This window comes from Tiliqua scincoides, chromosome 1, assembly GCF_035046505.1.
Source record: "Tiliqua scincoides isolate rTilSci1 chromosome 1, rTilSci1.hap2, whole genome shotgun sequence".
Classification (NCBI taxonomy): domain Eukaryota; kingdom Metazoa; phylum Chordata; class Lepidosauria; order Squamata; family Scincidae; genus Tiliqua; species Tiliqua scincoides.
The window spans coordinates 260,801,158-260,813,307 of record NC_089821.1 but is presented as its reverse complement, the minus strand read 5'-3'; the positions used below and the strand labels follow the sequence as shown (position 1 = coordinate 260,813,307).

The following is a 12,150-nucleotide window of genomic DNA, read 5'->3' as shown; positions in this document are numbered from 1 at the left end:
GGTCGGGGGGGGGGGGCTGTTTGGGCAGCCGTATCTGCCCGAGGTCTTCTGCTGTGAAGACAGATGCAAACAACTCATTTAATTTCTCTGCCATCTCTAAGTCTCCTTTTATCTCCCCTTTCCCTCCCTCACCATCCAGAGGGCCAACCACTTCTCTGGCGGGTTTCCGGCTTCTAACATATTCGAAGAAGCTTTTATTCTTCCCCTTAATGCTGCTGGCCATGTGTTCCTCATAGTCTCTCTTGGCCTCCCATATCACCTTCTTACATTTCTTTTGCCACAGTTTATGTTCCTTTTTATTCTCCTCATTAGGGCAAGACTTCCATTTATATTACTGGTGTAATGCACTCTTTGGCTGATTGCAGTTTAGGTTTGACGCTTAAATTGATGTCACTTCCAGCCATTACATTGCTTCAGATTAATGACATCACTTCCAGTGGGTTCGGACAGATTGTCATTTTAAAAAATGGGTCCCAATGCTAAAAGGTTTGAGAACCACTGCGATAGGTGCTTACCTGAGAGAAAGACTCATTGAATTCCATGAGACTTACCTCTGAATAGAAATGCATAGGATTGAGCTTGAAGAGCCAAATCCTATCCAGTTTTCCAGTGCCGGTGCAACTGTGCCAATGGGGCGTGTGCTGCATCCTGTGTTGGGGAGGCAGTAACGGAAGCCTCCTCAAGGTATGGGAATATGTGTTCTCTTACCTCTGGGCTGCATTGCAGCTGCACCAGTGCTGGAAAGTTGGATAGGATTGGGCCGTAAGTCTGGTGAGGCCTGACTTCTTCAAACCCTCACTCAGCCATGCAGTTCACTGAGTGATGTTGGATCGGTTGTTATCTTTCAGCTGAGCCTACCTCGCAGGGTCGTTGTAAGCATAATGTAGCAGAGAAGGAAGGCATGAACTTTCAGCTCCCCAAAGGAAGGGTCATTTAATAGCAATTCCAAATGAAAGCCTTGGTATTGTCTGATAAAAAGTAGTGCAACTGGGGGAAAGTTCTGCTGCCCCTTGGAGTTGAAAGGCACGTGGGTGGTTGTCTTGTGCTGCTGCCGCTACAACACACACAGAGGCGGATGTAGCTGCCCATCCTATCTGTACCAGGTCCCAGGCAGCCCAATGCTAGAACCACCTAACTGTTCACAACACTGCATACCTACTAGAACTTTGGTCCTCCTGCGCAAGCGCAGTCAGGCACCACCACCAAGCTCTAGTGCGCACGCGCAGCCACTCTTCCCCACTAAGCTCTAGTGCGCAAGCGCAACTACACACCCCATCAAACTCTAGTGCGCATGCTCCAGTGGACGGCCTCGCGTTGACGCAAAAAAAGCATGGAGGCCGACCAAAATCTTTCCCGAAGTGACAGTATTTTTGCCTTCCGAGGAGCCCCCTTCGACTTCGTTTGTCGCTTTTATGTCTCTCAAATAACTGCTTGCAGAGCACTGCCTGCCCGTTCAGAACCCCTGCGCTTTCGTTTCGGAAATACTAAAGCAAATTAAAAAACTTCTGGTTCTTTTTCTGATTGGCCCAAAGTCGGCGCTCCGCTCACCCTCGAACTACGAGAATCCGTTTTGGACCGTTCCATTTGGTTAGGTGGCGGGGGGAGATTAGTCGTGACCAAGGGGTGTGTGAAGGCAGAGAGTGAAAGGAACGAGGGGCCTTGAGAACTGCGATAAGTAGCGGCTCTCTGGTCCTCTGCGGGCGGACACCTCCTTCAGCGGACGGTTCCATCTGGGAAAGTTGCAGCCGCCGAAGCTCCGCCCAGTCACCCCTCTCTGCTGACAGTGGTTGCGGCCGAAGCCAGTCACGTGCTCCTCCTGCACCGGTGCGTGCATGAGTGGAATCATGGCTGGGCTGCTCAGGTCGGCCGTGCGGCTCCGGACTTGCTTGCTGCCTTTGAGAGGGGGGCGCACGGTCCTCGCGTCCGTCGCCGCGCCCCCCTCCGCCTCGGTCGCAGCCTCACGCGCCGGCCACAGGTGAGCCTTCCAGGGTGGGCGGAGGGGCGCCTGGAGGGCGAGAGGGGAGGCTGGAGGTCATGCTGGCTCTGCAGCTGCTCCGGCTCCCCGCTTCTTCTCCGCCTATGCCTGGGAGCCCACAGTCCTATGCACACCTACCTGGGAGTAAGACCCATTGACTATAATAGGGCTTACTTCTGAGTAGACGTGCATAGGCTTGGGCTGGGTCAGCAAATGCAGAAGAGCCAGGGTGCTGCAGTGCTTCTGGGGTTGGACCTGGAAGACCTGGGTTCAAATCCCGGCCCAACCATAAAACGTCCTGGGAGACCTTGGTCCAGTCACTCTCCCAGCCTCACCTACCTCGCAGGGTTGTTGTGTGGACCGAAAGGAGGGAAGGAACCACGTGTGCCACCCTGAGCTCTGGAGCAAGAGTGGTATAGAAATAAGCAGGCAAGGCTCATAGTAATCAATGAGGAGAAGGTAAGTACCGGCAGCTCTACAGAATAAGTAGTTACTCTGTTAGGTTTAGGGGCCTGGAAAATCCTCCTGCAGTGATTTCTGACCTTTTCCATCTCACGGCACACTGACAAGGTACTTCAATGATCATAGCACACCATCATTTTGTTTTATCATTGACAAGGCACGCCATGCTGTTGGTGGGGGACTCATCCCCCCATGACTCTACTAATAAATGACCCTCCCCCCAATTACCATGGTACACCAGCAGACCATTCATGGGACATCAGTGTGCCATTGTACAGTGGTTGAAAATGGCTGCCCTAGTGTATGGTGAATTTGCAGATAACAAACCACTGATCCTGTGGGATCCTATGGGATCAGTGGGCTTAGGTGCAAGGGATACTTCTGGAGGGGAAGGGTACATTCATTCCCTGCTGTCAGAAGAATCCAGCAGAGACTCTCAGGGAGCCCACAGAGTGCAGTAGGAAGTGCCAAAAATATCTCTGAATGCTTCACAGACCTTCCAGAGGCTGCAGGGAGCTTCAGAATGGCACCTGAAACCAGCATAGACCCTTTTAAAATGACAGGTGGAAGCTTCCACTGGCTGCTTTAAAGGTGTCCATCCACACTGGTCACAGGCCAGAACCATTTTGAAGGTTCCTGCAGCCTCCAGAAGGTCTCTGCATGCAGCTAAAAACAGCTGGGTAGATAATGAGAGAAGGCAGGAATTCTGCTCCTTATAAGCGAATTCACAGATATCAAATTCAATTGTAAAAAGAACTGACTGCATTCACATGGTTGTGTCCATAGTTTCAGTGTATAAATGCAATACAATCAAGTGGTTAGTTGTAGTTGAACCACAGGGAAGCAGAGAGTGCCTGTCCCTTTGCCTCTGATGATGATTTCCCCTTGACCTTGCTCCATTCCCGGAACTTTTTCTGGAAAGCCATGATTTGTTGTTTAACCCATTTCTGCCCAGCCCACAGGTGCATGCATTTGATCCCTATTATGAATATGCAATGTTGGGCAGAAATGGCTTAAAATGTATCTAGTGTGCAGGCCTGTTTACACTTTCCTGGAAGTAAGCCCCATAGAACATAGTGGAACTTACTTTAGAGTATACATGCATAGGGTTTTTTCTGCAGAACTGCTTTTAAGAGTGCTCAGAGTGACTTAAAGGTAACAGCAAATCAAGTAAAAATGTACCGTAGTACATTTTAAAATAGCTAGAAAAATAACTCAGAAAACCAGCTGTGCAGAACACCAGCTGAGTGCAGTCCTTGAAGCTCTTGAACCCTTGATGATGATGATCAGTGGGCAGTGTGCTCCACACCTAGAGCAGTGGACAGCAGTAAAGCTGCCCAGTAGGCTGGGCAGCAGTAAAGGTCCTATTCTTAACTGTTGTTTTGAATTGATGCAGCAAAGGCCTACAGAGTATAGCAATATCTCAGTTTGGTATAGAGAGAGATCCCAGATATTTTGTTTCCAGGTAGTGCAGCACTTTTAAACTTTAAAACCAGTTTCTTGGTAGTGCAAGTATTTAGTGTAAATGCTTGGGAATTGGTTCTTGGCTGTATGTTGTTAGTCAACATACCTTCAAATTGGTGGTTGTACACTTGATGGTCATCAGCTACACTGTGTCAGTTGGCTCCATGGAAAAGCATTGCAGTTTGAGGTGATGTCAAAACTGCATATTCTGCTATTGTGTTTGTCATGGCTCCTTCACACATGCATCACTGGAAGCAGCAAATTATTGCTGAAATCGGTATATTATAACAGTTGCAATTTGTAGAATATGCAAAAGTTAACCAAATAAATTCCAGGTGCATAGTTTAAACCACAATAAATCAGTAAGTTAGCTGCTATAAAATTTATTGGGCTGCTTGTATTCTCTCTGTCCTATTTTGGGTTTACAGCTGCAGTTCGCCAGTTTACCTGCTAATTTTGGTGTATAGATGTATGTGGTTTTTAGGTCTTGTCAAGTGGAATTTGATGTAATCGTTGGAACTGTTAACTATGACTGCATTTCTAGGCATGCTTGCTGGATAGAAAGTCCCCTGCATCTGAGGCAGCTTAGCACTACACATTAGAACAAACTAGACCTAGTTTTGTTCTGGAACTTTACCCATGAAATGACGAAAATAATGCTAACTAGTTTTGGGTGCAATTTGCAGAAAACTGGGTAAAATAGAAAACATGAAATTTTCAAATAGATAAGCATGTGAATACATAGTGCAAGCCACCTGGAGGCCAGTTGGAGAAAATAGCCAAACTGTGTGCTGTTAACTTCAGGATGATAAAATTTGGTGGATTGATGCTTCAGTAAAAAAGATAGCTATTGATAAAGTGGTTTAAAACTTTGATACAAAGCAATACCTAAAGTTCAGCTGAGCTGAATCTTGTGTGCAATACACATAACTAAAATTCAAACAAAGAACAAGTAGTTTAAATACTGCCTGTGATTCTGTCCTGCCATTCTACTAAATTAATAAATGGATGTCCTGGAGGGAGCCCAAGATCTGAGAATTAAGCTGTGTGTTGTCATTTTTAAAGAGGCAGTACACATTTTCTTTGTGTTGGGGAATTTCAAGGCGTTTTGAGTACAGTAGATATGCAATTCTATGCCTACCACATTGAGTCTTTACTTGGATATCTATATCCAGGCACAAAAGAACTGTGAAACTGCATTTCATCAGGACATGATCTTTTATTACTATTTTGATTTATGTCCTTTTTACATGTTAGTAGAGATATGCGTCATTTAATGATGGGGATATGTTCCCTGAAGCCAGTAACTGATGGTGTTGTTAAGTAACAAATAAACCAAGTAAGCTCACTGAGGAGTGCTCTGAAACCACCCTGCTGCCATGGCTCACGCACCCAAAAGTGCTGGAAAAGTCTTCCCTGCTGCTCGCTGGCTAGAAATCTCCCCAGCAACATTGTGATGGGCTGGTAATAAGACAGAATAGCCCTATGCAATGCCTGCTGGCATATCAGCTGGCCCTAAACAATGCCTGCTGGGGCAATTTCCAACCAGCAAGTAGCAAGGAAGGCTTTTGAAGCACTTTTAGCAGCACTTGTCAATGAGGGAATTACAATCTTAAAGAAAAAAAGTATGATTTGGGGTGATTAAAAGAAACCAGATTAACTCAAAGTGACACTGACTGCCTTGAGCATAGAAAAGGTGTCATAAATCTTTTAAATAAATAAATGTAAGCATAAATAACATAAGAAAAAGGGGGAGGGAACATAGATGCAATGGAGGTTCTGGCCAGAAGGGAAGCCAATGTTGATTTCCAGGTTCTGGAATGTTCTACCCAGCAGCAGAATCGACCATTGGAAAGGTACTGCAAAATTTCAGTTTTTACAAAGTTCAGTCAAACACCTCTTATCTCCATCCCAACAGCTGGGGTATATCTGGTATGGAAGCAGTAAGTTAAATGTTTATTTAAATGGAAACCACAAAGGTTAAACATACTGTTGCTTGTATTTTTTTTAAAAGACATTCATGGAAAAGGCAATGAATACTGTAACTGACCATGGCTGAATAACTCAAAGTATACACATTTACTAACTAAGGAGTAGATGAAAGGTCATTTACGTATAGTTCACTTGAACTATTGCAAATTAACTGTGACATAAAGTTCAAGATCTTTAACTTGATCAACTCTTGATTTCTGGATGAGAAATGGGTAATCCTAATCTAGTCCCAGTGGAAACCAGTTCAGTTTTCCCTCTTGTATGCAGACAAGGATAATGCAATAAAAGCATGAAGAAGTGTGACTGGTGGATGATGGGTAGCCCATATGCAGTGTGGGGATCTGGCAACTACAGTTTATTTGTTACTCATGAACAGAGATGAATTAAGAGATTTTTGAAGATTGCTTAAAGATCCTTCAGATTGTTTTGCATTAAGTTCATAGTATGTAGTATGCTTACATTTTTACTAACCCACATCTCTTTATGTACATAGTTGATAACACAGGCCTACAAAATTGAGGGTCAGAAAAGTTTTCCCCAAACTTTATGGTGGTTTGATATGAATTTGGGGTGCTGATTCCAAAAATGGCATCCGTTTTGCCCTGTCATGTCTAGTTTTGGAGATATAGTATAGCCTCATTAGTGAATGGTTCAAGCAGCATCCTCACGAGGAAGCCATGGGGTAGGCTTATTAATTATTATTAACAGTATTTATATACCGCTTTTCAACTAAAAGTTCACAAAGCGGTTTACAGAGAAAAATCAAATAACTAAATGGCTCCCTGTCCCAAAAGGGCTCACAATCTAAAAGATGCAAAAGAACGCCAGCAGACAGCCACTAGAACAGACACTGATGGAGTGAGGTGGGCAGTTACTCTCACGAGGAAGCTGCCTGAACCATTCACTAAAGAGGCTATGCCGTGTCTCCAAAACTAGACGTGATAGGGCAAAACGGATGCCATTTTTGGAATCAGCACCCCAAATATACCCAGGAATTGGTGTAATGTTTAAGGAAGCAAAATGTGTGTTGGACTGTGCAATTTGTGGTGCATTAATGGCCTAACATTGGTAGTTGGCAGGAAAGAAATAACTCTTTATAATGTTACCCAGGCCATTGCTTAGAATTTATTCTTGCTTATTTATAGATGAACTGAGAGCTGGTGTTACAAGCTGCTAATAATGGATAAAAATCAGTGTTACAGTGGAGGTACTGGGTGATGATGGAAGAAAATAAAAAATAAATGTGCAGTTTTAAGAGTTCAGATTAGCTGGTTAGACAGGTATTGGCAACCTTCAGTCTCGAAAGACTATGGTATCGCGCTCTGAAAGGTGGTTCTGGCACAGCGTCTAGTGTGGCTGAAAAGGCCAATCCGGGAGTGATAATCCCTTCCACACCGGGAGCAAGTGCAGTCTGTCCCTGGTCTGTCTCCCTGGCTATGGGCCTTCCTTCTTTGCCTCTTAGCCTCAGACTGTTGGCAAAGTGTCTCTTCAAACTGGGAAAGGCCATGCTGCACAGCCTGCCTCCAAGCGGGCCGCTCAGAGGCCAGGGTTTCCCACTTGTTGAGCTGGTTAGACAATGGGATTGTTAAGTATTTAAGTCAGAACAGAATGTTCTCAAATAGTGCAGTGTACTAGGAAGAATTTATTAAGCCTTATCAGGGTTAATAAAGACATGAGCTACCTTCATGCAGATCTGTGAACAACCAGACTAAAATAAAAGAGCATGCCCACAGCAAACATTAAAGCCACTCAAGGAGGAAAGCAGGAAGCTTCTTATGAAGAGTGTGGCTGTTGGTAATACAGTTTCAAGAGTACCCAGTTCTTAGTTCAGTTACAATGAGATTTGCACCATCCCACCCATGAAAAGACACGAGCCAGTAACAGTCCACGTGTGTGCGCATTTTTGTGGAACCTGTAAGCAGGCCTGTTAAAGCTTGTGGCATTCTATCAAAGATTGTCTTTAGTGCCTGCTTATTGTGACACTATTGTAGCATGTAGTATGGGTAGAATGTCAGACTTAAAAGGTGAAAGATCTCTTGGCAGGTTTAGAAGCCTTACATGGTTTTATCAGTTAATCTTTGTCTTCATAGCATATAATGCAGTTGTGTTGCACTGAGCAGGGCTACCCTTTGAATGAAGCGTCTCCCTAGCTCATTGTATGCCTAAGGGCGCAATCCTAACCTGTGCTGGAACAGGCAAGCCAGGAGGCTTGCGCTGTATCCAGTGCAGGATTGTGGCCAGAAGCGGTTCAGCCAGAGGTAAGGGGAAATGCTTCCCCTTACCCCTGGGTAAGGGCAGCTGGCCACAATGGGTCTCCTCAAACTTGCACCACCTCTGGAGGTGACACAAGTTCGAGGAGAGCGAAGCAGCTTGAAGCCGCTCTGTTCTCCCTGGGAACTGCATACTGCATAGCTGCCAGATCCCAGCTCCGCCTCCTGCTCCCCACCCTCCCTCCCCCTGTCCAGAAATGCCTCCCTCCTTCCTCCACCCCGCCCCCTCACAGCTACCTTTTTCGCTTGTGTCAACAGAGGCAGGTCGACACAAGCGGCTGAGGGGAAGCCAGTGCGGAGGGTAATGTCAGCTTCTGCAGGCTGACACTTCTCGGAGCGCCAGCCTGGCTTCCCCTCGAGGAGGCGCAAATGCGCTTTATGGCACGTTTGTGACCTTCCTAGGCTGACCCAAGGGACTTGGGCTGGCATAGGGCGCAGTTTGGATTGCGCCCCGAGTCTCAGAATACCATGTTTTAGTGGTGAGGTATATGTTGTGTGTGTGTATTTTACTCTTGCTTGGACTCTGCTTTGTATTGAGTCACAGCCTTGTTCCGTCCAGCTCAGTATTGTGTATACTGATAAACAGCAGCTCTCCAGAGTTCCTGGAGATGCTAGGACATGGGATCTCCTGTATGAAAAGATATGCTTTATGATTTAGTAATGGCCTAACCCAGAGGTACTCACACATTTAGCACTGGGACCCACCGGGACAGAATGAGAATCTGTCAGGACCCACCAGAAGTGATGTCATGACCCGAAGTGACATCATCAGGTAGGAAAATTTTTAACTATCCTAGGCTGCAATCCTTCCCACATTTACCCAGGAGTAAGTTTCCTTTACTATCATTGTTAAAAGAATGTACATAGTAGTTTGTTAAAAGTGCAGGTCTATAACATTTCCCCAAATGCAGTCACATATCATGGTAGCATCAAGTCTAATATGTTAAAAATAAAATATTGAAATGAATGGTGACCCACCTGAAATTGTCTTGCGACCCACCTAGTGGGTCCCAACCCACAGTTTCAGAAACACTGGCCTAATTGATTTAGGAGAGAGCCAGAATGGTGCAGTGGTTTGAAAGTTGGAACAGGTTCAAATCCCTACTTGGCCATGATGCTTCCTGGGTGACCTTGGGCCAGTCACTATCTCTCTATCTCCTTTACCTCACAGGATTGTTGTGAGGACAAAAGGAAGGAGCTATGTACATGCCCTGAGCTCCTCAGAAGAAGGAAGGTATAGAAATTTGAAAAATAAGACTGAGATCCAATTGAGAATCGTGTAGTATCCCCTTAGCCTAGTTGTTCCCAAACTTATCATGGTCATGGTGTCCTTCTATTTCAGTAGCCTCTTCTTCCTAGCTCTCCTGGGCACCACCATCTTGGATCACATGAGATTTTGCTATCCAAGATGGTGGCTCTTGAGAGACCCAGAAAGAAGAGGCCACAGGGGACAATTCTTTGGTGCCCTCAGGTGTCACAGTGCACAGCTTGGAAACAACTGCCCAAACTGTATTACTTCAAATAAAGTAGCTTGTGTCCAGGTAAGCTTTGTCTAGAATAATGTTTCTCAAACTGTGGGTTGGGACCCACTAGGTGGGTCACGAGCCAATTTCAGATGGGTCCCCATTTATTTCATTTTCAATATATTAGACTTGATGCTACCATGATGTATGACTGCATCTGGGGAAATGTTACAGACCTGTACTTTTAGCAAGCTACTATGTATATTCTTTTAACAATGATAGTAAATGGGACTTACTCCTGGGTAACTGTGGGTAGGATTGTAGCGTAGGATTGTTAAAAATTTTCTTGCTTGATGATGACACTTCCAGTCATGACATCACTTCCGGTGGGTCCTGATAGATTCTCATTCTAAAAAGTGGGTCCTGGTGCTAAATGTGTGAGAACCACTGGTCTAGAAACTTAGGACCAAGGCTGCTTCAAACTGTCTTCAGCAGCAAGAATTATGGTGGCTGAATATCCTTGCTGTAAGGAGACAAAGTGGAAAATTGATTTTTGCATTCAACTCATGAGTGAGGCTGGTTATGGGATTTTCTGTAACATGAGCCATAAGGTCTGTAAGTATTGTAGCATTATAGGCATGGACACAGTCTTAAGAATAAGATGTTGCTTTTTATTTTACAGGTTGAGCCTCATTATTCACACAGGTTCCTTTCCAAGTACTCCAAAAAACGAAATGTAGCAAATCAATTTAAAAAACAAAGTTTCTTTGCTCCAGTGAGTTAAAAACAGTCTTGCTGACCTTTGTGATGTAAGATAAGAGTCATTAAGAAGACAATCCATCAGTCAGTCTCTGCTTCACTCAGTCCCTCCCTTCACCAATGCAAAGTGTTCACCTTTCTTTCACATGCTCAGGGGGAAGGGAGGGGTCCACCAGGGAGAGGAGGATTGATGGATTGTCAGCCAGCTGTCCTCTCCCTCTCTCATTAAGGAGGCTATTTTTAAAGGACTGTTCAGTTTTTTAAACTGATTTTAAATGAATGCATTTTTCCCCTTCTCCAGGAATCAGCACATTCCTTCTCATTTGCAGGGGCCATTCCTGTTGAGTCAAATCTGTGTATAAAAAATCTGTGTATAACAAGGGTTGGACCTGTATGTGACAACTGTCTTTTCTTTTTTTGGGTATGAAGCTGGTTCTTAGAACAAAAGTATGTGTGACAAGCAGGTTTTTTATGTTGATTTGAGTAACACACATTTCTGTCTAGTTAAGGTGTATGCTAAGGTATATGTTAAGGCAGTGGTTCTCAAAGTTTTTAGCATCCAGATCCACCTAAAAAAAGTTACAGTTTACCAGCCACTCAAGGCACTGTGGCTACTGTATAATGGTGAGTAGGCAACAGTGTTTTCCTCCCTAAGTAGCAGGTTGTTTAACCCTTGATGCACATAGCTTAATATATCAGTACAGGTCCAGCCTTGTTATACACGGATTTGACTCAACACGAATGGCCACTGCAAATGAGAAGGAATGTGCTGATCCCTGGAGAAAGGAAAAAATGCACCCCTTGAAAATCACAGTTTAAAAAACTGCTTTTTACTGTTTCAGAGAGATAGTCATACAAGTGATTACAGGTATAACCTATGGTAAGTATCCGCAAACTTTTCTATCTCAAAGCTGATGAGAAGGGCCCTTTAAATTAAAGGAAAACAGTTTAATAATGCCAGAGAGGGCAGCCGGCTGACAATCCCATCAGTCATTCTATCTCCAGCTTCACTCCTCCCTTCCCCCTGAGCCTGAAAGAAGGCTAAATGGCAGCGATTATCACCTTCCCCATTCTTTCCACTTTGCTGGGTCTCCTGTTGAAGGGAGGGATTGATGTCTCCTAGTGAAACCTAAGCTGGAGAGAGACTGATTGCCTCTGTGTGCATGACAAAGGTCAGCAAGGCTGTTTTTAAATCTAAGGAGGAAAGAGACTTTGTTTTTTAAACTGATTTGCTATAGTGCATTTCTTTTTCCATCCACATGAGTTCTTAGAACCTCAGAGAGAAATTTTATCAGGGTACAAAGTTTCTTTTGGGCCCCTTTGCAAAGGGGGAAGGGTGAAACAGAGCGAGGGAGGGTGGGTGACAAGTGAGCAGAATAGAGACAGGGAGGGGTGAAGCAGGGTGAGGGGAGGGTAGAGAGTCAGCTGGAAAAGTCTTTGGAGCCCAGGTCTAGCCACCCATGTGGCATCAGTAGTGTCCCCAGCATCCCCAGTCATAGTAATGTCCCCAGTCTGAGTAGATAGGAAAATGTCAGATCCCAGGACATTTCTGGATCCCCTCCTTTGGCTCCTGGACCCTTCTTTTGACCCTGGGTCCGGGTACAAATTACCCCCTTTCTCTTAGGCCCTGGGGCAAACTACCACATGCTGTACTGTGGAGTACCACTGGTTGCAAAGCATTGGTCTAGGACAGGGGTCTCCAAACCCTGGTCCAGGGGCCAAATGCGGCCCATGGCAAGCCTCTATCTGGCCTGCGGCCAGCCTC

General features: G+C 45.1%; 1 protein-coding gene across 2 annotated transcripts in view; it reads left to right on the top strand.

Annotated features, from left to right (window-relative positions):
* Window positions 1-1,842: 1,842 nt before the first annotated feature.
* LRPPRC (leucine rich pentatricopeptide repeat containing) overlaps window positions 1,843-12,150 on the top strand; it is a 146,827-nt gene continuing 136,519 nt past the window's right edge. For both annotated transcript variants that reach the window (XM_066624545.1, XM_066624552.1), the window contains exon 1: window positions 1,843-1,975. In XM_066624545.1, coding sequence (XP_066480642.1) covers window positions 1,845-1,975 — 131 coding nt within the window. In that variant the 5' untranslated portion in view covers window positions 1,843-1,844. The remainder of the gene's footprint in view (window positions 1,976-12,150) is intronic.